The 26037-nt window shown below is 44.3% G+C and overlaps 1 protein-coding gene across 2 annotated transcripts in view; it reads left to right on the top strand.

The window, feature by feature from the left end:
- Positions 1-20238, top strand: part of CD34 (CD34 molecule) — a 28049-nt gene extending 7811 nt beyond the window's left edge. Inside the window, exons 2-8 of one of the 2 annotated variants that reach the window (XM_084610876.1) lie at positions 7577-7738; positions 8628-8896; positions 10232-10315; positions 13960-14116; positions 14542-14594; positions 17808-17972; positions 20010-20238. In XM_084610876.1, coding sequence (XP_084467002.1) covers positions 7577-7738; positions 8628-8896; positions 10232-10315; positions 13960-14116; positions 14542-14594; positions 17808-17972; positions 20010-20201 — 1082 coding nt within the window. In that variant the 3' untranslated portion in view covers positions 20202-20238. Of the gene's footprint in view, positions 1-7576; positions 7739-8627; positions 8897-10231; positions 10316-13959; positions 14117-14541; positions 14595-17807; positions 17973-18462; positions 18636-20009 lie in introns of those variants that run through there. The other variant, XM_084610877.1, reaches the window with a different exon arrangement.
- The last annotated feature ends 5799 nt before the right edge of the window (positions 20239-26037 follow it).

The raw sequence follows: 26037 nt of genomic DNA on the forward strand, positions 1-26037 counted from the left end.
TCTGTAAAATTGGGCTAATACCTACCCTGCAAGGTTTTTGTAAGGATAAATTAGTTAGTTGAAGTCAAAAGTATTAAAGCAGAGATGAATTTGGCAAAATGATTGTCAAGTGATTTGAAGACGAGGTGTATTATATAAAGGCTAATTAGTACTGCCATCATAGAAGAGGCAGCTACTTCCACAGGTTGTAGGTTAGTCATTGTGAAGATGCAGATGAAAGGACGAAAACCCTGTATTTAATTGCCTTATACTATAAAATGGGATACAAACTGCTGAGACTGCCCCGTGTTGATCTGAGTCTGTTCCTTTACTGTAAGGAGATGGGTATTGGGTAGGGTTGGGTAGCACTGGTGCAGAACTCAGGTATGGATGATGAAGGTAAGTCAATTAATTTTTGTTGTGTTTATGTTGTTGCTGGGTTATTTGATTTGATCTGGGATAAGTGCCAGGTCTGTTTATTAATTAGTTTTATCAGATTGTCAAGGATGTCCAAAGTACTGGGTGGATACTCTTTTGTTGTAGGGTAGTAAAAAAGGTGAATAAAATAAATATTTGTGAAATTGTGTCCCCTACAACTAATTTGGGGGTGAATTCTCACACAGACTGAGTAATCACTCCCTTCCCTGCTGGCCTTACTAGACTTTGATTGCTTTATGCTTAAAGTTTCATTTGGCTTTAATTCTCAAGTCCTTAATAAAATTCACACAAGTTTTTCAAAACTAATAAGAATGTGCTGTGCAATAAATGATTGAGGTTTTTAGCCAAATGCCACTTAGGAGTGGTATCCCAGTTTCCATCTGCATTGTTAGAGATTTTTTTAGTCCTACAGCTGCAAAACACTTTGATACTTCTTGTATTAAAATGGTTGCATGTGCTGGAGAGGTGAGGGGAGAAAAGGAGTCTTGGTAATAAAACTGAGCAAATCCAAAGGCAAATTAAGGTGGAGGAAGATCCAGGCCTTGTTTTATGATACATGTTGGTGCAAAGATTTTGGCCAAACAGCTCTTGTATTTTTATAAACATCTGGAAAAGTTCAAAGGTGTTTGTCTGGGTAGTTATGGCATTTTGGGAGGTCAAGTAAATGGCATTATGTCATTCTAATGAGGTAAAGTTTCCTGCTGATGTCCATGTAAACACAAAGCCGTGTGAAAAGGAGAGATTTAGCAATACGTTAATTATTATTCCAGGCATGAAATCATGCCTCCTGGTAGTGATTTGTTATCTGGAAAACTCAGTGATTTGACTCTTTTGAATTGGGCTCCTTCCTGGAAAGAATCTCTCTTTCATTTAAAAAGAAAAGTGGCCAAAACCAAAACCCTAGATCCAAATACCCCTGCATAGTGCAACAATTCAGATTTGGATGTGAACTTTTCAATTCAGTCCCATCTCTACTTTTAAGGTGTCATGGAAGTGCATTTCATAGGGGAGTGGTTAGTTTAGAGGCTGGTAGTGGGATACAGAAAAATGAATGTCACAGTTGGCTTCCATGGGCCTAGACTTTCAAAAGTGCTCAGCACCCAATGCACATGCCGCATGATGACCTTTCCTGAAAATCTGGCTACTTGTTCTGGTGAGTAAACAGGAGATGAGCTCTTTGGAAAATCTGGCCCCAGGCTTGTAGACAGGATAATCATAGAATGGGCCATGGAGACTGAATTTCCTTCTCGCCGTTAGATGGAGTCATTCCAGAGCAAGTCTGAGGCATGCTGTATATGAAGAAAGCTTGCACTGCCAGTTTCCAGGCTGTATCTGTTCTAAAGACTTTCATCCAAGGATGGCAGCTTGGCTTATTTCATTAACACTAACATTCACAATATTATGTTTTCTAATAAATGCCTCTCGCATTTCTTATTGTCATCTATGCTTACTTCTTAACTGGAAGACAAGTAAGAATGCAGGATATAAGTTTTCTTGAACATAATGGGTTGGGATAAGATCTACACATAAATATCTCTTCTTCTTTATGAAAAACTTCCCCTTCCTGAGAAGATCTTTAAAATGACACAAACCTTTTCAGGCCTTGTATAGACTAATATTTAAATTTAATATTGCGATATTAGCACAAGCAAAGCACTTGAGAAAGCACCTTGGAGATGCAACCAGCTGACTTGGTACAATCTGTGTGTATCAGGTGCTTTTTGCTGCTCCAGATGAATAAAGCAGGGGTCCTCTTCACTGCCAGCAAGGGGTTAAGAGAGAGCGTGCAGCTGTTCTGTGGTCTGCCTGTTAACACGGTGTGTACTCACTCTCATTTGCGGGGTACAGATGGAGGGTAGACTTCACAGTTACCTCATTGTAACCATTGCCAACACGAAGGAAATTCTGATCATAGGCATTAGGAGGAAAAGGTACATAAAGAGTTCAGATGTTAATGCCGCCCCTATGACTATGAACTGTGTATGAAATATCTGACTGTGCGGGGTCGCTGGGAGTTTCCTTTATGTTGTTGATGACATGGGATGTAGCCTGAATGTTTTCTTCAAGGAGGACACAGAGTTGCAGTAAATCCATAGACACTTAAGCTCCAATCCTGCAGCTTTATTGAACGTGGGTTCAATGGTTTCTTTGCCGGATGAGGGCCTTGAATTTTATTTTAACTCTAACAGATCAGTTTGGCTAAACGTGTGAGGCCAAACCATGCAGTCTCTATACAAACAATACTGCCTTTAATGGCAATGTTCTTTCAGTCTTGAACTGCAGGACTTTGCCTGAATTGAACTTCAGTAATGAACCAAAGGTCAGTGAAGCTCAAAGATGGGGAGCTGCACTCTGAAGCTACTCTCATAGAATTGATTGTTTGTGTTTAATGCTGAACACTACCATGTGTATTGCATAATTAGCTATATTTTATGGGTTTATCCCTTCCTCTGAACCATCAAGCCTTGACTGGAGACAGAATAGCAGACTAGATGGACCCTTTATCCATCCTGACATGGCAGTGAGTATTTTTTTATGTTTAGGATACACCAACTGATTATTAAAATGGAATATTTGATTTCTCCCTGGAATGTGCTGCTAGGTGAATTCTGTCATATTTTACATGGCTAATCAGCTGAACTTGAACTCCCAGTGTGACACTGTGGCCAAGAGAGCTAATGCAATCCTGAGATGCATAAACAGGGGAATCTCTAGTAGAAGTAGAGAGGTTATTTTACCTCTAATTTTGGCACTGATGTGACCACTGCTAGGATACTGTGTCAATTTCTGGTACCCTCAAAACAAGAAGGATGTTGTTAAATTGGAGAAGATTTAGAGAAGAGCCACAAGAATGATTAAAGGATTGGAAAACCTGCCGTATAGAGAGAAACTCAAAGAGCTCAATCTATTTAACAAAGAGAAGGTTAAGGGGTGACTTGAGTCCAGTCTATGAGAACCTACATGGGGAACAAATATATAATAATGGGGTCTTCAGTCTAGCAGAGGAAGGTATAACATGATCCAATGGCTGGAAGTTGAAGCTAGACAAACTCAGACTGGAAATAAAGTGTAAAATTTTAACAGTAGTTAACCATTGGAATAATTTACCAGGGTTTGTGATGGATTCTCCATCACTGACCATTTCTTAATTGTCACGATTGGATTTTTTTTCTAAAAGCTCTGCTCTAGGAATTATTTTGGGGGAGTTGTCTGGCCTGTGTTATACAGGAGGTCAGATTAGACGATCACAGTGGTCCCTTCTGGCCTTGGAATCTATGAATGTATGTACTAAACCTATTCTCAGGAGTCTGTAGTAAGGCCCTCCTATACTATCTCCCGTTATGCAGAATTCTCTCTGGGTTTCCATGGAAAGTTTTACATTGGCCTCAAAATTCTTCTCTGCCTTTTACCTATGACTGAGTGTAGTGTCAGTTCGCCATCAGATATGCCCTCAAGGTGGGGACTGAATCCCACTTCACCTGCTCTTTTATGTTCTAACCCAGGGGTCGGCAGCCTTTCAGAAGGGGTGTGCCGAGTCTTCATTTATTCCCTCTAATTTAAGGTTTCAGGTGCCAGTGATACATTTTAACGTTTTTAGACTGTCTCTTTCTATAAGTCTTTAATATAAAACTAAACTATTGTTGTATGTAAAGTAAATAAGGTTTTTAAAATGTTTAAGAAGCATCATTTAAAATTAAATTAAAATGCAGAGCCCCCCGGACCGGTGGCCCGGACCCGGCCAGTGTGAGTCCTACTGAAAATCAGCTAGCATGCCGCCTTTGGCACACATGCCAGAGGTTGCCTACCCCGTCCTAACCAGTCAATCCTACTCCATCCTATAATGAAAGGAATCACATACATCAATCTTTTCATTATTTTAGCCAGACCTACCTGAAATATGGTTCCTGTCCCTGAGTAGGATAGCAGTCCTGTTCCAGAGTGAGTCCCTTACTTACACTATAAGGTCTTTGGGTCAGTGACTATCATTTTACTATTTGTGTACAGTGCCTACCACCATGGGGCCCTGATTCCTGACTGGGGCTCCTGAGTGCTATTAGCCGCTGGGATTTTCTTCTTGTCTGTTAGGGTACGTTTCTCCTGTTGCTATTTTAAATCTAAGCCTAAATATAGTACTGAGGATGCCACTGCCTCAGTCTGAGTTGTAGCATGCTTGGCACACCCTCCCTCCCTTGGGAACACTGTGAAAAACGACTCCCATCAGGTTAACTCCCCTCATTTCCCGTGGCAGGGCCAAGAAGTAGATGCACTCTCACAGAGACACGAGCCTGGCACTCGTACCCATGTCAGAATGTGATGAAGATCTGAGATTCTCTCTCTCCTCACCCAGCTTTCTGGCTCATTTTTTTGTTTGGCTAAATAGCTGTAGGGTCTGTGAAACTATCCCTGGCTGGAGTGACCTGCCCCTGAAGCCTGTCTTGTAGTGGGTTCCTTGTAACATTTGCATCATTCTTATTTGCAATGAATTTCTCTCCCTTCTTTACATGCTCTTCCAATCATTTCATTGTCTCATGACAAAATCCTTCCAGTTTTTCTCAATACTGACTGTATGTTGTGCAAGATTATGAAGGATTTCACATGAGGCATGAATCGTGGAGGTTTGAAATGCTCCCAAACCTTTGCCAGAGACATCTCAACATGGTCTTGTGAATCTACCTCATCGTGTGTTTTGCTTGTGTAGCTGGCAACTCCTGAGCATTCCAATATTTCTCCCATGCATGCGCATACAAACAAAATTTTATTTCATAACATAACCCTGTACTCAGACTTCAGAATTTCCAGGATCAACAGTTAGCAATTTTAATCTAATGAATTAAGAGACAAGGGTCACTTTTCTTTCTTAAAGGGTCTGTTACCTAATCTGGATTGTAAAATATTTCCTGTATATTTAGCTTGACAACAGCATGGATTAAGCCCATTTCTGTAATCAATCCCGTAAAGTAATTTAGGGCCCAATTCTCCCATGGGCTGAGCATTCTGGGCCCAATCCAGCAAAGCACTAAGGGTCCAGTTCAGGAAAATATTCCCATTTAGAACAACAGTAAGCATTTGTTGAACTTTAAGCATGTACATAAGCATGACTTCAATGGGACTTACGTACATGCTTAAAATTAAGCACAAGTTTAAGTGTTTTGCTGGGTCAGAGCTAGAATGCTCAGCAGCTGATAAAGAACTTAATATCATCTCTGTTAGGTTCTGAAAAAATGAATAATGATGAAATAATTTATCTTCCACGTTTTAGAGTTCAGTCACTACTGGATAGAAACTAATGCAACAATCAATGTATTTTTTACAAGAATCTAAAAACACATAGAATGTGAAGTAGGTATTGAACCAGTTTGTGGAAAACAGAAATAGGTTTCCAGAGAGGAATAAAAAAGCATGAAGAACAGGAGAGGAAAAGCCTTCAACGATGTTTAAGGCTTGCTTCAAATATCACATAAGCAAAGTTAAAGGTGGCATATTTATCTCATATCATGTGATTACTAGGAAATATACAAACTTTTAAATGAGAATATTTGATGATTCTGTATATGTTCCATTTTGCCTCAAAGAGATGCAACATCTCTAGTCAACAAGGACTTGATTCAAAGCCTATGGGAATGTTTCTATTGACTTCACCGGGCTTTGGATCAGGCCCTGAAAGAGTTTGTGCCTGCAATAATGTGAATATGTTTGAAATTTCCATTTCTTTTTCCTATAGCACACAAGTGGTCTTTTTGAAATGCTGAATCTTTCCTCCCAAACCTATTAATTTAGGCCAGTGTACAATCCAGTCCTGCTTTGAGCTCTGCACAGCTGGACTCCTGTATTCCCAGGGGCTTAATGTAGGACCAGGACCATCATGTCCAGTTGCTGCTCCATTCTTGTTTAGAGTTGCAAACAGAAACTAGATTAACATTTGAGCCTTTGATATGTCCCAGTTTGATTGTTTGGTCTCTGAATTTCTTCCATATGAATTATAAGGCTGTTCAGCTTTTTTGGCAAGGAAAAAACTGTCTGCTTGTGAAAAGAACTATTAAAAATCCCTTTTCTCCCCTTTAGAGAATGTAATAAACTTTTCCAAAACTAAATAATTAACAGAGGATACCAGAGAGAGCTCTGCCTTTTCCTCAAGGTGGCATGGGGCTACTCAGGGGTGGTCAATCTCTAGGCCAGTCCTGGTACAGTGATCCTATTGTGGAAGGGAATGGTTTAGGGATATAAACTGGCCATCAATAAACTTAGACTTGAAATTAGACAAAGGTTTATAACCATCAGAGGAGTGAAGTTCTGGCTTCAAGACTGATCTTGATAAATTCATGGAGAGTATGTATGGTATGATGGGACTGCCTACAATGGCATGTAGCCGATCTGCAACTTGCGAGTAACAAACATTTCCAATGGCCAGTGATGGGACACTTGATTGGGAGTGCTCTGAGTTACTACAGAGAATTCTTTCCCAGGTTTGTCAGGCTGCTGGGTCTTGCCCACATGATCAGGGTCTAACTGACCGCCGTACTTGGGATCAGGAAACAATTTTTCCCCTGGGTCAGATTGGCAGAGGCCCTGGCGGGTTTTGCCTTCCTCTGCAGCATGGGGCACGGGTCACTTGCAGGTTTAAAAGAGTGTAAATGGTGGATTCTCTGTAACATTAAATCTTTAAACCATGATTTGAAGACGTCAGTAACTCAGCCAGAGGTTAGGGGGTCTATTACAGGACTGGGTAAGCGAGGTTCTGTGGCTTGCAATGTGCAGGCAGTCAGACTAGATGATCATGATGGTCCCTTCTGGCCTTAAAGTCTATGAGTCTGCCACCCTTTCCTGAAGGCTAGGGGACAGTGTGTATGTGTGTGGGATGGGGGGGCTTAAACCTCCCTCCTCTGCTGCCCCGGATCCAAGTGTCAAAAGGACAGTCAGTACCAACAGGACAGCCCAAGGATCAGAAGCCTTCAAACAGAAAAGGGGAAGAAGCAATCAAACCCAACCCCTTGTAAAAACAAACAAAAGAAACATTGCAAAAATCATACATATTTCTTCTCAGAAAGGGACTCTCATGTTGCATGTGACTGAAATATCAGAGTCCTGTCAGTCTGCAGCTCTTAGAACAGATGCCATATTGTGCTTTTTAGCTACAAATTAATACTCCTTTTCCCCCCAGACAATAAAGTTTCTAGTGAAAATAACCACAGTTCACCAGCCACTACCTCACCTTCAGCGATGAATGCTACTATCGCCAGTCTAACACCAGCAACAACAACTGTCGCTCTCACAGAAACAATGATCTCCTTGGAGCCTACAAATATTTCACCAGCACCAGAAGGTATGGGAAATTGATTTGGACTTGCTAATTATTCTCCATGCTCTCTGCAATTTCCATTTGCTGATGTGCTTTAGTGACTGAATTTACAAGATGTGAAAGTGAAACTTTAAGCAGGCACCCAAAGGATGATTTAGAACAGGTTGTCTCATCGAAATGGGCTTTTAACTCATGGTCAAACCAAAATGATATTTTAGAAATGAGTCCAGTACGGAACCACGAATGTGAACCCCAACTTGTCCCCTGGGTCCTGAAATACTTCTGTATTCCAGACTCTGCTTCTACCTCTGTTCTTTAGAGAAGTGTGGATTCAGATCCAAAACTTGCAGCTTGAACCCATCTTTGCTTTAAAGTGATTGCTTAGGAGAAGCAGTCTGATCACTAGATCTGGGATGGCAGGCAGGCTAAACTATAATGATCAGATGCCCTGGTTATCTCACATGTCTCTGCACTCCCTTTCTGAGTTCTGCATATAGCATCTTTAAATGTAAGATGTCTGCCTTTCTGCTATAAGCCTGAGCTTGAGGGGATTCAAGCTGAAGGATCTTAAAAAGAGACACATACTTTTTTTTTTTTTAAATCAACAGATCTATTTGTTTGAGGGCTCTGAGTCCAGTGAGAAGGCAGGGTTGGCACTGGGGAGGTCAGTGTTGGGGCGTGAGCCAAGCAAGAGCAGCTTTACACACTTGTAGAATACACACAGAATATTAGCCTATTGTAAGCAGCGTGTGCATGTAACAGTTAGGTAACTACGAAGCAAATCTAATGTCTGTGTTTTCTACAGCCGATAATACATTCTAGTACCACTGGTTACAATATTGCAGTTCTGTCACTACAATGACAAACTTTGATTCGAGAGGCCTTAAGCATGCTCCTATTTTTTTCTATGCAGGAAAAGAAAGTACTGCTGAAACGACCAAAATGACTGAAGACACCAGCCCTGCGACTTCCACAGGACCCACCCAAACACACATGCATGTGTCAGACCAGTCAGTGTCAGTGAACACATCTCCCGATTCACAGCCGAACACATCACAGGCTCCTTTCAGTACGACAGCACGAGCCACGACTTTGGAAATGGTTTCGACAGCCACTACTGTCCTCACAAAGCAAACTTCCCACTCAGCTGCCACAGGACCCCCGCCTAGTAGCACCATGGAGGTAGGAGGAAGTGCTTGACTATGCATTTGATGAATCACGGTGAGCATGTTGTTCCTGAAGACTTTATTCAGAAGCTGTGGTTTGTTCATACCATGCTGTGTTAAACCAGATCCAGTGCTGCGCACGTATGGGACATGGGACAGCCTTGTAGCTGGAGCACAGGACTGGGAGTTAGGAGACTTCGATTCTGTTCCCGGCCCTCCCAAAAACTCCCTTTGTGACACTGGGCAGGTCACTTCCCCCTCTCTGTGAAATGGGGATAATGAGACTGCCCTATCCCTCGGGTGCTGTGAGGCTATATTCATTTATGGTTCTGAGACCCCCTGAAGGCATTAGAGAATTGCCAGGAGTTACCGGTTGGCACTGTCTTTCATGGAACCCCTTGCCAGAATGCCTGGATATGGCAGATCATTTGAAAAAAGCACACTTCTCGGATTGATGAGCGTGTTGTAAGGGATTCCACAACTGATACAAACACATTTCTAGCGGAACGGCTTGTAGGGCACTGCATATCCTAGATTTCTTTGGGCTGCAAGGAACCTCTAGTGGGCTGCCTCTGATATTGCTGCAGAATTGTTCTCACTCTCCTCAAACCATCCCGGATAGATGGATTTCTAGCTTAGTATGGAGTATCTCCAGCCATGGTGATCTCATGTCCTTTGGCTACATCTTCCCTGCTGCAGTTCAGTCTGTTCCCGCTTGCTCTGTCCTGCCTTCCTGATACAGTGAGGTTTGCCATTAAAACAGATTTTCAGAAGGCATGTCTATTACCACAGTGACGCTTTTCAACTTGAGACAAGCAGGCTACATGGGATAGGTTCAATGGGACTATTTTGGCAATAGATGTTATAGGGCTAGAATTGCCAGAGAGGTGGAATTGGAACCTTTCTTTGCAGAGTTTTTAAGGACTAGCAACCAGCTGGGGAGCAGAGCAAGCAACCTCACCCTAAGGATGTGAATCATAATGGGCTGAATCTAAGTAAAGGCTGCAGATGGCAGAGCTAGTACAGTTAGGCTGTACCTAGGGGCCAGGATGCAGGAAACCTGGATACATGCAGGCCATATAGAGAACAGCTCTGTAGAGACTGCCTGCCCACTCCATCTTCTGCAGTGTAATTACAGGATGTGGCCTGGAAAACTCCTTGATAAAACAGGGTTTGGGAATCAGTGGAGCTTGAGGATCATAATCCCAACCATTCTGAATACAGAAATAGAAAGACGCCTGTTATCTAGGAGCTTCAAAGACTTGCCTAAGGGATGCAGCCATGTGTCCTGACCTGTCTCTCTGTACCTACGCAATTTACAAATGCAGCTGTATTTTTTTTTACTTTCTAGCCCTACACCATCGCTTGCCAGAATATTAAACATGTGAAGAAGCCCAGAGTGATCTGCTTGCATCTCCATGAGCCCGACACATGTGTAAGTAGCAACTATGCAGGTGGGCAGAGTGGCCCCTTGTTTTAAAGCCGCATGGGAACAGTGTGAGGTTTTTGGGGCAGGTTCTTACTATCATGTCAAGGGGCCAGCAAGGCCCCTTGCAGCCACAAGGGGCCAGCAAAGCTGATGGTGCCTGGCATGTTAGTGTTGTATTTACGGCTTGTGCTCCATTCCCAGAGCACGGGGAGTGCAAACTGCTTGCTGCTGACTGAGCACAGAGTACACAACAACAAGAGTCACCAGGAGGAATTCAATCATGTCCTTCTCCATCATGGTGCAACCTGGGGCCACCTCAACTTCTTTTGTCTCCTCCTGCTTAACAGGAAATCACTATTCACAAACACACACACCTACTCCAGTCCTGCACACATTATCTCCTCTGCCTTACCATCCTCCTCTTCCCTTACTGCCAGCTGGCATGGAGAGGAAATTGGGTCAGACAAGGTGGACACGGTGGAACCTGGGTCTCACTGCCCCAGTTCAATGGCTTTGAAGGGTAACCCAGGTCTGTATGAACTTGTCCAGTTGGAAACTGTTAGTGCAATTATTTGTTTGTAAAACTAAGATGAGATGAATGGGGAAGGATCAGCTAAGGTGAAGTTGCAGGGGAATAAACTCACTGTGCAGCAGGTGAAGACCTGAGACAAATGCTAGATGGTAAAGAATCTTGTGGGACTGCTAACTGGTGTGAAATTACAGTGATTAACTTTACCTCCATTAGCCAGCCACACTGAGATCACTGGGCGGGGGGGGGGGATAGATTCTTATTCTATTGACTTTTCCTTGTAAATTACCTATTAACTGGCATTTCTCCTGTTTATATTCATGCTGAAAGTATTTTAGCAACAATTCATGTTGAAAGGTATGGGAGTGAGTGACCACAAACACAGATGCCATCTAGTGGGCAAAAAGAAAAGGAGTACTTGTGGCACCTTGGAGACTAACCAATTTATTTGAGCCTAAGCTTTCGTGAGCAACAGCTCACTTCATCGGATGCAGTAAACAGACAGCATTGTCAGATGTGAGGTTTTGTATATTTCTATATTCTGGTGGAGATTCACTGTCCAAGAAATTGGGTGTATTTAGTTAAAGGTAAGTTAGTAAATGAGTCCTGTTAATTGTGCTCACCCTTGGGAATGACTGAAATGCTGGAAAATCTAAAAAAATTAAAATTAAATAATAAAAATAAATTTTAGAGCATGGTATTGAAGTTAAGGCACTGGACTGGGACTCAGGGTTCAATTCCTGCATCTGCTACAGACTTCCCATGTGACCTTGGGCAAATCACTGAGTATGTTTGACACAGGTCCTCTGCCCTTGGATTCCAGCTACTCCTGCAAGTCGCATGTGACTGCTCGTACACTTGGAATCCCCAAATATGAAATGCTTTAAACCACCCCAGTTTTAACAATGGCTTTTCCAGATACCCTTATCCCATGGTGCCTCTCTCCTCATGCCTCCACCTTAACTAATCATTGCATGGAAAAAACAATTTGATCTCCAAGCTTGGTTAACTGCTGAACCTGAAAACCAGATAACTGTCTGAGAGGAGAGTAGATAGAGGAGGCTGAGTCATTTCTCCTTTTTCCTGCTGGCCTTTCCCAAGGCATGCATGCAATAATCTGGTGTCTGTCTCTGTTAAATGCAAAGGAAACTCTAACACTCTCAAGCATTCTTTCCACAGCAGACAAAAGTAAATACACACAGGTCTTTCCTCCCATCTCAGTCCCCCAACCCCAAAACAAACTACTGTATATGGAAATAGTACTAACTGGTTGTTTTAAACCTTCTGTTTTCACAACAAGCCAGTATAAATGGTTTTACTGGTGTGACTGGGAGGTTTTCTATTGTTTGGTGCTTAGCTAGGCCAATGTTTTCTAAAAGTGACTAGTGCAACAGTTCCAAAACTCTGGGTTTCTCCATCAGTAAATGTGGTTGTGGCAATTCAAAGTGTGCATTTTACAAAATGGTGTCCTCCACACAGCATGACATCACATGTACCGTATGTGCAAGTTCACACTGCGTGGAGGACACTATTTTGCTCTACAAAATGGAGCTTTCCATGCAGCGTGACCCTGCACATGTATGTGCATGCTAGTGGCAGATTAGCCACTGGGCCAGTGGAGCCTGTGCCCAGGAGCCCTGGCCATCTGGGGGGCCCCAGAAAAATGGGTGCCCTTGTGCCTGGACCCATTCCACCTGCCCAGCACTCCTGCCAGGGAGCGGGGTTGGCGTTCAGGGGTTTGCCCCGCTTGGCCTGCCTGTGCTCCTGCCAGGGAGCGGAGTTGCCGGGCGGGCAGAGCGGGGCAAACCCCTACACCGCAACCCTGCTTCCTGGCAGGAGTGCTGCGGGGGTGGAGAGCAAGACCCCATGCCTTAACCCCATTTCCCTGGCAGGAGTCACGGGGGTAGGGGGGTTAGGGAGACTGCAGGTGGAAGGAGGGGCCCACTTGCTCTGGCCCAGGACCCCACAACACCATAATCCACCTCTGGTGCATGCAAGGTCATGCTGCATGGAAGACATTGTTTTTAAATGGCATCTTCCATGCTGTTTGGGGTTGCAGGAAGCAATATAGGTAAAAATGGGGCCATGCACAGAAAATGTTTCAGAACCACTAGCCTAGTGATTTTTGGGCATCTCCATTTTTTGAGTACCCAGTGTGACACATATCAGAGGGGCCTGATTTTAGAAAGTGCTAAGCAGCCACTCTGAGCTGTCCAGCCCCCTCCCAGATAGAATATTTTAAGAAATGGTGACCCAGTTTTAGTAAAGTCCAGCCCTGATCCCAATCCAGAGTATGTGTGTACACAGGTTTCAGGAGAAGGTCCATCCTGTTTGGTGTTCAAGTTGGCCAAGAGGAGGAAAAAGCTGCAATCCATTTTTCCCTTCCGCCACCCAAGAGTCACTATTGTTTTTAAGTAGAAGTGTCGTTTTAATGCTAAAAGTGAGAAGATTTTATTCTTTGCTCCGTCTTTGATCAACAACCCATCAGAAATACTAAACACATTTCCTAAACAGGAAGGCCAGTCTTTCTTTGTTATTTCCCTCTTCTCCTAGTTGATGACAATGGGGCAGATAGTGCCTGCAATTTCAGAACAATAAAGCCTCCCTTGGCTTCTTTCTCATTCTGAGATTTAAAGGGACACACCTAAGCACCTTAGACCCCAAATTTAGGCTTGGTAAAAATAAATGTTTAAAATTTCGTTAATATTTAAAATTTATTTTACAAGCATAAAATTGTTCTGTGAGGTGAGTAAGTATCAAAATTCCCATTTGGCAGATGGGAAAACAGGCACAAAGAAGTGAAATTTCTCATTCAAGGTCACATAAGTTGGTGGAAGAGGAAGAATTGGTGTTTGTGGTCCCTGGTTCCCAGTCCATTGCTCAGTCTGTTGGATCAGACTGCTTCCCAGTTTGAGCTGATGTTAGACTGGTGTTGGCTATATGTTTGTACAATGCCTAGCACAATGGGGTCCAGATCTGGTAAGAAGGCTGCAGGCACTATTGCAATGTAAGTGATAACAATAACACAAGCTAGTGATATGTTTTAGATGTCATTGAGGGAGACCATTTGTGGATTTGTCCAGTTTCTTTTAATAACTCTTTCTTTCTGGGAATTTTGCAGAATAATTTTGTAAAGACAAAGGGAGCAGATTTAGGTATGGTGATTTGTGACACAGCAGCACACGACAATCCCTTCTCTTCTCCGCCATGCCACATTGAATTCGCCAAATCTGAGGTGGATCCCTTCTGCATGCTGCTCATTCAGGCTGGCAGTAAAGGTTAGTGGAACCAATGTCTCTGGATTTTGTTGTGACCACTGTGTCTGTGTATGGGGGATAGGAAGGAAAGTGGGGGCTTCTGTGGGAAAGAGGGAAGTTAACAGTTGGTGGACCGTGAGGATGTATGACTTGTTTGTGGAGGCAGAGCTGGGGGTTATATGAACGTGTGCTCGAAAAACTAACACTAAAGCACAGACTAGAAAGCAGAATTCTTAGAGAACATATCAGCTCTGTAACTGTTCTTCTCCTTTCTCTATTAAGTGAGTTTAACTAAAGATTTATTTGGCTTATATTGAGTCACAGCATTTCCTGCAGAATGAATGGGCAGTTCACAGCTTCTCCTTTGTCTCTTCAATACTGATATAAACTGGAAGTATTGACTTGTTGGCATTCATGTCACAACCTTTCTGTTTTGAAAACTGCAGATGCAGATGCAATAGAAAAGCTCCTCCAACATCCAACGTCTGATCTAACTAAGGTAAATGCTTTAAGCTACTTAAGCATGGGAAACTGGATGGCTTCATGGGCTAGGATAAAGTAGTCTTTCACTGATAGTTCAAATCCAGTCCAGGTTGGTGATAACTGAAAAGTATTACTATCTCAGGGGCATTTGGTGACCAACTATAAATAAGATGATTTCAGTCCAGCTATCAACACTATGCCACTTTAATGGGCATCGTGGCTGGCAGTCAGAGGAGACAGACACCAATGGGCTGTAGAGATCAACCCCTTTGTTCCCTAGAGGTGGTCAGAGGTCAGTCAATGTGTGGAGGAGGCTTGCTAGGCTGTATCTGTTTTGGGGAGAAACAGGGGATCTTTCACTGTCTGTACTAATCAGATTGTTTTTGTGCTCTAAACAGATTCTGATCTAAGCACTGATTCATGTTCCTGTTACATGAGGAATAATATACCTCCCAATGGTGCCTTGTAGGTCAGGAGTGGGCAAACATTTTGGCCCGAGGGCCACATCGGGGTTGTGAAACTGTATGGAGGGCCGGATAGGGAAGGCTGTGCCTCCCCGAACAGCCTGGCCCCTGCACTCTATCCGCCCCCTCCCACTTCCTGCCCTCTGACTGCCCCCCTCAGAATCCCTGACCCATCCAAACCCCCCTGCTCCTTGTCCCCTGACTGCCCCCTGGGACTCCCACTCCTATCAAACTGCCCCCTGCTCCCCATCCCCTGACCACCCCCCACCCCCGAACCTCCGCCCCATCCAACCGCTCCCTGTCCCCTGACTGCCCCCCGGGACCTCCTGCCCCTTATCCAACTGCTCCCTGTCCCCTTACCATGCCGCTCAGAGCGGCAGGACTGGCTTATTGGAAAGCCTGGGAGGTGGGCGGGCGCAAGCTGCACTGCCCATGCGGCGGTGTCACTGCAGGGAAGGGGGGACAGCGGGGGAGGGGCTGGGGGCTAGTCTCCCCAGCTGGGAGCTCAAGGGCTGGGCAGGATGGTCCCATGGGCCGGGTGTGGCCTGCGGGCCATAGATTGCCCACCTCTGTTGTAGGTCCTCTGATGCTAACAAGGCGGCACTTTAAAGAATGCTGCCATATTCTATTGCAACACACAGGTTGGTACAAAAGGGGCTCAAAATGTTGAATGAACCAATCATCTAGGGTTGCCGCCTCTGACATACATAAAACAGGACATTTCTGGGATGATCCCGACCCCATAAAACTGGACAGCTGGCAATGCATACTGAGCACCCTTACTGATTTCCTGGGAAAACCAGAACAGAATGCAGCCCTACACTCATCCTGTAGAAATCTTCTGACAGGGAATTCCTGAGGCTTTGCAGACCTACACAGAAGCCTCATCTGTTTAGGGATCCTGGAACCAGAATCACTTCAGCACTTTTCCCTCTGGGAAGACCATGAACTTTCTGAAGTCACTATCAAGTGTTTTCTAAGCCCAGCAGCAGAATCTCTTATTACTTTATTTACTTCAAAATATGTATGAAGTACCCATTGCCAGTGTATCCCTTTAAAAAAAAAAAAGGGGGGGGGGAGGGGGGACTAAATATTCAAAAGTAATTAGTGATTTTTGGGTGTCTGACCTGAGACTATTTAGAGGAGCCTGATTTTTAGAAACAGCTGTGCACCCACCCTCTGAAAATCAAGGCCTTGTAATGTGTCTCAAGTTGGGCACCCAAAATCACCTGTCACTTCTGAAAATTCAGAGTGTGTGTGTATGCACACACTCACTATAGCATTCTACAACCATTACCACAGAGTCCTCTGGTATCACTACTGTATGCTGCAGTGCTTTGGATGATTACAGTAATGGACTGTAGTATTTTTTTTAAAAGGATATGGGTCCCAATAATAACTCTTCAAAGTGCCATACTGACATTAATTAATCTTCTCTATACACCACTGAGGTCGCATTACCTTGTAAAGTTGAACTCCAGGTGCCTGTAAAAAAATGGCACCCAGCAGCTAAACATGAACTAAGTTATTGCATCTGTGCTCTACGTCTCAAGGACATAACGTTCTCATGTGGGCGAAAACTCTTTTTAGGGGAGTTAAACGCAGGGTACTGAGGAGGATGCTTAGAATGCAAGTGAGCTGTGCGGTCCTTCAATCCTGGGTGTGTAGGCTCTACAGAGTGCACAACCCAGGGCCCCGGAGATGGAGAGAATAAAAATTATACAAAACTGTGCTTCTGCATTGCTTCTCATCCAGAACATAAGAACGTAACATAAGAACGGCCATATTGGGTCAGACCAAAGGTCCATCAAGCCCAGTATCCTGTCCTCTGACAGTGGCCAATGGCAGGTGCCCCAAAGGGAATGAACAGAACAGGTAATCATCAAGTGATCCATGCCCTGTCACCCAATCCCAGCTTCTGGCAAACAGTGGCTAGGAACACCATTCCTGCCCATCCTGGCTAATAGCCATTGATGGACCTATCTTCTATGAATCTATCTAGCTCCCTTTTGGACCCCGTTATAGTACTGGCCTTCATAACACCCTCTGGCAAGGAGTTCCAGAGGTTGACAGTGCGTTGCGTGAAAAAATACTTTCTTGTGTTTGTTTTAAACCTGCTACCTATTCATTTCATTTGGTGGCCCCATGTTCTTGTATTATGAGAAGGAGTAAATAACACTTCCTTATTTACTTTCTCTATTCCACTCATGATTTTATAGACCTCTATCATATCCCCCCTTAGTCGTCTCTTTTCCAAGCTGAAAAGTCCCTGTCTTATTAATCTCTCCTCATATGGAAACCGTTCTATACCCCAATCATTTTTGTTGCCCTTTCTGAACCTTTTCCAATTCCAATAAAGGTTGTCAGTCTCAGCAGAGGGGCCAAGGACTGAATGCCCTGGGGATTTCTTTCCCCTAGAGTTGGTGCCTGCAGGTCAGGGGTAAGGCACAGTGTTGGGGCAGTGTGGGGAAAGCTTGCACTGCTTTGGCCTGTGCTGTAGCTGACCTAGAGAAGGAGAATCTTGGGCTTGTGGGGCTTTCAACCTGGCTCTAAAGCTCTGATTCAACTCCCACTGAAGCGAATGAGTTTCCATTGGTTTCCTTGGGAGATGGGTCAAGCCCTGTGTGTGTGTGTGTTTGTATATATAAAGAACTGGGGTGGAAGACAAAGTTGTGTCTTTAAAATATGGAATGCTCTCAGCAGATGTTGTGCATGCACAGATTTCCTGTTTATGAGACTCTTGGCTCTGTTTGGTATATTTCCAGCTTGGAATAAAATCCCATACACTGGAGAGTCCTGGACTTCACCAGAACAGTCCCCGGAAGACACTGATTGCCTTGGTCACATCTGGACTCTTGCTGGCGTTTCTGAGTTTGGCTGGATACTTCCTTATGAAACGACGGAGTTGGAGCCCCAGGGGAGAGAGGCTGGTTAGTGCTTATAGCTGGCAAAACAAGAAGTAGAGAGAAACCAAAATACAGGAGGAATGCGGAGGAGGGAATGCAACAGAGTCACAAGCTCTCTAAGGGAGTGACCCACTGCCAAAGACCTCTAAGCGCCACTAACAGTCTCTGTTTGGGGGGCGAGAGAGGCTCAGCTTATGTTCTGTACAAGTTGCCTATAGCTTATGAATGTATGAATAGGTGTGACAAGACGGCTTGTTGCTCTGAGTGCCACTACAGGCAGGCCGACAGGGAAACAGAAAACATGGTGAGCCTGTGACTGAACCAGCCTGAGTGTGGTGAATGGGGAGATGGAGATAAAAGAGGCATAAACAGCTGTGCTAGACCCCAAAGCATGAAGAGTGAAAGGAAATCTCTCTTCCTCTCTAATATTAAATATTCTCTGACCGTTCATTTGGGGATCACTATCCTTTGCTCCCTGTCACTTCTAGGTCTAACACTTTCTTTTGCCTGGCAGTAAGAACTCACCTGGGAAGACTCCTCCAGAGACTCTGAAAGCATGTGAATTTGCCACTGAAAATGAAATACTTTTCTGCAATCATTACATTTAATAATCAAAGTATACATCTAACTTGTATCTATGCTGTAATAAAGGTTGTTTCCCCCGCTTAACCAATGGGGATAATAAAGAACATCAAGAAAGAAAGAAAATATTTTCCTATATATATTTTTCCTCTTACAGATTTTGCTGAGTTCCGGGGGTTCCTTCTTTATCACTGATTTATGGAGACTTGAATATTTCTATGAAGTGCAGTCAGAGCATGTTCATCTAGTTGCACATGTGCAGTTATACAGTGGGAGGCTAATAAAGTTCAGTATTCTGGGACGGATCCTCCCAAATGCATGAATGCAAATGACAGTGCATGTGTAGTAGATGATATGATCAGGGGCTTGGTAACAGGATACAGAGCTTGTCACCTCTAGGGCACTGGATCTAACCTCCTGGCCCACCTTGGCAGTGACTGAAAGTCACTGGTATCTAATGGCGATTTGATGTTCCCTATGTTAAATAAGCCTGGGGGTCTTAATCCAGTTTCCAGTGGACAGGTGTCTCCGTCACAAACACCACCATCACCACAGTTGATGGTTCAGCAAAGAAGCCAAAAAGTAAATTGGGCCATAGATCCGGAACTCCACTTTTGTGTAAGAGATGTCCATTCCAGGGCAGGACTGAGGCATATTGGGAGGGGACTCTGTGTTTGTCCTCCTGCTGCCTATGCTGTACATGGCTTTGTGGACAAATAGAGGGCCTCAGACTCTGTCAGCCTGCATCTCCTTCCTGATACACTCTATTGGCAAGTGTACTTCACATACAGCCTCATGTCCCTAGCTCTTGCTGGCCTTACTGTCAGATCTGCTGCATTTAGGGCCTTCAGAGCTGTCACAGCAGAACAAGAGCAGTGGTCCATCTAGTCTGGTCTACAACACTGTCTCGTAACCTTCTGCTTCAGAGGCAGGTGAAACCTGCCCCTGCTTCTTAATGCACTTGACAGTTGGATGGTAATAATATGTGTGTGTGTAGACCACCACAGGGAACCAAATTTAAGTTGTAAGAATGTGTGGCTTAAGCCCCTGCTATCTCATTACTGAAAGCTGCTTATCTGAGTTGCAGGCTGAAGATAAGAAAGGATATAAACCAAATGTTTCCTGCCTGACCCATGTGGAAAAGAGAGCTGGAGAAACCAGGGCTGGGTGTGCAAACTCCCAAGGAAGGCAGAGCCTGGGCCTGTTTATCTGAACAGCACAAAAACCAGCGTGTTCTGCTTTTTAGGTCATTGAGAAGAAATAACTCCCTGACTGGGCCTAACCCTTAGTACTGCAATGCCACAGTTAAGGCCTGTATCCTACCTCCTTCCTGTTGACAGAAGCTGGTATCCATGCCTGCTGCTATTATGCGCCATGAAGGTGTTCACAGCCTTGCAGCTCCTGCTTGGCATCTAAGCTGGTTGCTGTTCATCCTTTCCTTTTGCTAACTCTGCATTTGTTATCTATGTACCCATTTAGGATGAAGACCTCTATTACACTGAAAACGGTAGCCAGGGAAACACAGTGGTCACCGTGGCCTCCCAAGAGCAGTCCGAGCCTCAGGAGAAGCCAAATCACAACAGAGGGGCTCAGAAGAATGGGACTGGACAGGCATCCTCAAAAAATGGACATTCAGCCAGGCAGCACATTGTTGCTGACACTGAATTGTGAAACGTGCCAGGGTGACTGCCTTATTATCATGATTTGAAGCGGGGGTGGGGGGGTGGGGGAGAAGAGATAGGAGCGGGGGATAAGGGAGAGATTATCCCTTGGATGGCTGGGAAAATGTAACCCTTTTTTATCTGAAGAACTCCAAAGTCCCACTCTAAAGTACACTAAACCCCAGAGCTAATGTAGCACTGTGCTGTACGGTGTTGAACTACCCTAGCAAGGTGCTTCTAGGGGCTAATACAGGACTAAGGTTGTGGGCTAGGGTTCTTTGCTCTTCCTTTAGCAGAAGAGAATGGGATGTGATCAGCAGTCAAACCACCCAAGCAAAGGGTGGGGAAGATATTTGGAAATTCAGAGCTATGTCAGCTTTGTAAGAAATTGACTTGATTCTGATTTTACTTGGAAGGGAAGGGAAGGGAGCGGGGAGAGGGCTTAATCCTTCATGAGCCAATGGAGCATTTTACTGTCTCTTGTTAAAGACGCATGCTATTAACCTAGCTTCCAGACCTCCGAGTGGAGAATCAGGGGCTGTCTGCATAAGAGACACTTCCAAAAAGTGGGGAAATGGCCTCCCCTTACTATCCTCTGAACTACAAAAGTGAATGCCCCAAAACTGCAAGTCCCACCCATTTACCACCCCTCTGGTTCTGTGCTCTCATTGTTATATGTTAAAAAAAAAAAAAAAGTGTCATATAGCAACTGAATTGCTTCTAATGAGATATGGGCTCAAGCCAGAAAAACTTGGATCCAGATTACAAACAACTCCAAATTCCAGCAGGGGCTTGGGCCCATTACAATATATGGATCTGGGTTCTGATTACCATCACCTCCGAAGTTGTAATGTCTTTTGCTGTGATGGTTTGGTTTAGCCTCATCTTTGTATTTAAGTGCAGCCTTTTCCTCTCTCAGCAACATGAGTAAGTGAATGCCCCTTCTTGTGCTTTTTATAACCTCTCAGTGTTTAATGCTCTTGTGGAACTTGTATGTAAAGCTTTCCAGGTGGAGTTTGGTGCTGAGATGTGAATAGACTTGGAGTTGAATTACTATTCCCTCCTCCCACAGCATACGTGTAGTTGTTTTGCAGTGAACCCTCTGGTGTCTGGCTCCCATAGACTGGAGGCATTAGTTGAAGGTGAAGGGAGTGATCAATCCGTGTGTGGGTGTACAAGAGCATATGACACTGCTCTAGACAACCCACCCCACTCCAAGTGCTTGCAACAGTACTGTCAAGCTATGTGGAAGGAGCTGGCATTGTTACCCAACATGAGGCCTTGGAAATATGTAGATATCAAAGACTTCCTAAAAGAATCCAAAAAATTGTCATACAGGAAAGAAACCTCAGTCCTGCTTTTGATGTTTGGCCTTCCCTAGTAATAGGGGGTTGTACTAAAACAAACAAACAAACAAAACATACGGGGGAAAGATTTTCACTTTCAAGAACAAAGAAAAGGCCTCTCAGCAACCATGAAGTTTTAAGGCCAGGAGCAATCTCCACCTTCTCATGAGCTTGAGATTGTTCTCTTGGAAAAAGTGGTTTAAGCCAAGCCCATTCTGCGTGGGTCAGGAGTCACATATCATTCAGTAAAGAGTGAAGTCTAACAGACCTACTTATGTCCGGATTCACTTTGTAGGATGGAGCCAGTCCCCGTGAATATTTGCTGCCTGTAGCCTTTGTGGCTCCTAGTCTCCTGACTGAGCAAGCCACAGTTTGGCTAGCTGCACGTGGAGGCCTCTATAAGCATGTCACCTGGAGCCTCTATCAGTGGGACCAGTATTATTATAGCAGCTACAGCCCTGCCCTGGGCATAGCCTTGCGGGATGGGGGAGCATGTACGTGTAAAGGGAAAAGAAATTTAATTGAAGAAAGGGGACTGGCTGGCTCAGTGGCTTTCACCTCTATGTCACGGATTCCAATGAAGCCCAGGTTGGTGGTTGACCAGAGACATTGCTATATGATCCATGTATTGGTGGCCCATATACAATGAGTAGGGGACACACCATCACCATTGGCATTAACAGACTCCATTCTTGGCAGCTTCAGCACTGGGGCTGAAGACTAATAGGCCTGGAAAACTGACATATCCTCTCGCTACTAAATGTTACTGCTATTCCTTGTCAATACTGAGACACACAGGTGTCTCGGATGTGGCGAAGGGCTGCTTTGTGCCTGACTCATAGTATGCTTAGCAAGAAGGATTTAAATTTAAATTTCAAGTTCTGTCAATCAGGCCCTTTTCACCAGCACTGAAGTCATGTAAAAATACAAAAACTATTGATTTTAAATTTTGTTATCTTTTTTTACAAACAGATCTGTAAATACTGTCCGTAAAAAGAGCTGAGAATTGAACCCAGCTTTTCTGTTGTATTCTTGAAACAATGGACTGTTTATTCCATTGGCAACTGTGTCTGGCTCAGTTAACTGCCTGGACGAAGAAAGGAATGTACTGCCCTCTGAGAAGTTGCTTTCCCGTAGAAATAGCATAAGTAAAAGATGTTTCTTATTCTTTGCTTGCTTGCACACTCTCTCTCTTTCAGCAAATGGGTTCAGAGCAAGTGAAAAACATGTATCAGATGTTCAAAAAATCCTTTCCCTGAATTAAACTCTCACACCCTCTTAATGGTTGATTATCTGCTGTCCACAATGCACATATTATTCCTTGATAAATGTCTTAGGCCTGGATGCTGCAAGCTGATCCACCGGGGCACCCCTTTGACTTACAGGGCTGAGGCTTTAGATCGGAGTCAGATTTAACTGCACCTCTCTGTGTTTTGCTAAGGATTAATTTCAAGCTGCATAAAGGTGGCCTTTTCCATTAATATTATTTGAAATATGGCACTGCCCAGAGGCTCCAGCTGAGATTACGGCCCCATCACGTTGGGCACTATACAATAATTGGAAACAATACTGGCCTCAGAGAGTTTACATTCTAAATAGGCAAGACAGATAAAAGGTTGGAAGGGAAACTGAGGTACAGAGCAATGCAATCAATGATTTGTCCAAGAGTCACCCAGCAGGTCAGTGATAGAGCCAGGATAAAATCCATGGCTCCTGATTCCTTGGTCCCCAAGACCAAGCTGTCCTGATCTGCATGTGAAACATGTGTAGATCATCATGTTTCATTATCCAAATGTACACTTTATCCCAGAGAGCAGGGGTCTCCTATGTGCATTTTTCAGTTACAAAGAATATGGATGTATTTGTGCTGAGAAATCATCATGTCTGTGAGAGAAATGCAAAGCTAGAGAAAATCTTTTGTAACACCAGGCCTAAATTCACACATGGGTGAGTCAGCAATCTTTGCTGCTTATCCTGCTTGGGGAATAAAGAACATAGCTTCCAGCCAATCCTGTAACCCTTAAGTATCTGCTGACCTGTATAAAATTATGCATGTCCCATTGTCTTCAGCTGCATTAAGTAATTCCCATGTTTCAGTTTTGAAGGATTGGGGCCCTAAATGGGTATGGAGACATTTTTAAAGCTTTCCCGTGCAGAAAAACCAGCTCGTGGGCTCATGGAAAACCTATTTGATGAGCTGCAATGGTGCTTTTTGAGGTATTTGGGTACAGAGGCCTGCCCCAGCACCGGCGGACAAGGAGTTAATCTCTGCTAGGCTGTGCTGCTGACCAGAAACAGGTGGAATTGGTTGTGATAATGAGGTGAAGCTGCTGTCTGAGGAACTCAGTGCAGGGCTCCTAGCCTGAATGAGCCTTTTGGTTTAAAACATTCTTCAACTCTGTTTATTTCTGGACCGCTTCACCCAAAGGATCCTGATAACAAAATGTACGGTGCGCAGGCTCTCCTGGTAGAGGGCTCTAGCAGCTCACACAGGGTGTAGGCTGCAAAGTGTTCGTTTCTCCCCCTCTGCTCTTTGCACAGCAATAAGCCCAGCCCAACAGCTTCTAAAACTCTCCATGTTGTGTCTGTACCAGAAGCGTTGCTAGGACTGGTTCCACTTTACCCAGCTTTGACCAGCAGTGAAGATGGCTCCTCTGTGCCCATGTATGGCTGGAGCAAGACAGTAACTCTGAGAAAAGAAGAACTGCTGGTGAGTCCCAACCCAGTGACTTGCCCCACAGCTGAAATTCTCTCTCACTCTCTCTCTGCTGCATGTGGGGCATTGTACAGAGGAAGGACAGGAGTGACAGAGTGTCTGCTCACAAAAGGCTGAATTTCAAAGGAAAGGTAAGAACAGGCTGTACCCCAGCCCACAGTGTTATGCCAGTGGGGCTACCATGGCTGTTGCTGAACTAACAGGGTAGGAACAAATCACAGGTGCTCTTGCGCAATATCACCACACAGCATAAGCATGCCTAGAGTGTGAGCTTCACTTTTGGAATCTCCCCAAAGGGTGTGGAGCAAATAGTACTGTGTATCCCTGCATAGATAAGACATTGTGGCAACTCTCTCTGCCAGGCCCTAGAAGCTTTTCCTTCATAGAGCCTAGTTCTTTGGTTTCATGGAGGATGGGTGGTTAGAGCAAAGGAACGGGCAGTCCGGACTCTGGGGTTTTATTTGTGGTTGTGCCTCTAACTTGTTGTACACGGTAGGCTTTGGTTAACCTTTCCCTTCCTGTGTGCTCATCTCTGATGTGGATGCTATAATATCCGGAGCAGAGGGGTGCCTGGAGAGTCTGGCATATGCTTTGACTGAAAGGTGCTACAGAAATGTGTAGCATATTACTATCTAAACCATCTGCATGGACTCGTGAAAGCTCGAGATTCGAAAGGCCTATAGGGCCACCCAATCCATCTTCCTGCCAGTGAGGTGTTGTTCCCTACTGCACATTTCACAGTGCCCTGTCTAGTTTTAAAATGGGCAACCTTTCATATTTTGTAGTGTCAAATTCACCCCTGGTTGTTGCCAAGTAGTCTCTTGTCTAACAAATCTGATTTTGATCCTGGTTGCCGGACAGTGCTAATGCTGCTAATTTCTGTTAATTAGATATGTTAAGTAACTTTATTTCCCCCTCCTTTCCCCATCCACCAGTTTCTTTTTTGATCAACTGGTAAAAACACAGGTTTCCCTTGAGAAATGTTTACCTAGCTCTGTGCCTTGGTCTCTGGGGCCAGAATAAATGGTTCAATGTTGAACTGAGGCATTAGCAATGTTATCTAAATAGATTATGGCTTTGACTCAGACCAACAAAAGCAAAGCATTTCAGAGTTAAGACATCTCTCCGTGAGTTGCTTACTGGTGCCTCGCTGTCTGCAGGAGCCTGGGAAAAATGATCACCTGTACCCTCTCAGCCTGCTGCATTGTTCAGGCTCAGCCAGGGGAGCTCAGAGCATAGACTATGTTTTAAATATGGAAGGTGAAAATACAACTCTTGTTCCTTTTTACATGTTGGTGAGACAGGAAAAGTTCCAAGGTAAATGTTACGGGGATTTGTTGTGGGAATGCCAGTGGATCCTCAACTCTAAAGATGGTGCTGCAGCCTCTCAGTGGAGAACAGGAAAGGTCTGTAGCGGCAGTGCTGCTTAGTGGATAGAGTGCGCACAAGGCTGGATTGGACCTAGACTATCTGGGTTCTGTTTCCAGCTTGGTGCAGGCCTGCTGGATGACCTTATGCAAGTCACTTCCCCTGTCTGTTCCTCAGTTTCCCCCTCAGTAAAATGGGGATAATGATATTGACGTCCTTGAGATCTGCTGGAAAAAACCACAAAATAAGAGGGAGGTTATTCTATTTAGTATTACAGTGACTCCAAAATCTTCATTGCCCAAAGCTTTGCATTTGCGTGAGGGCAGTGCTGTCCTGTGGTCAGAACATGGGAAGAGCAACCCAGACTTCCGAGTGGCTATCTCTAGTGCTGCTGCTGCCTTGCACAGTGACCTTGG

This window comes from Lepidochelys olivacea (assembly GCF_965140295.1).
Source record: "Lepidochelys olivacea isolate rLepOli2 genome assembly, chromosome: 21".
Taxonomy (NCBI): domain Eukaryota; kingdom Metazoa; phylum Chordata; order Testudines; family Cheloniidae; genus Lepidochelys; species Lepidochelys olivacea.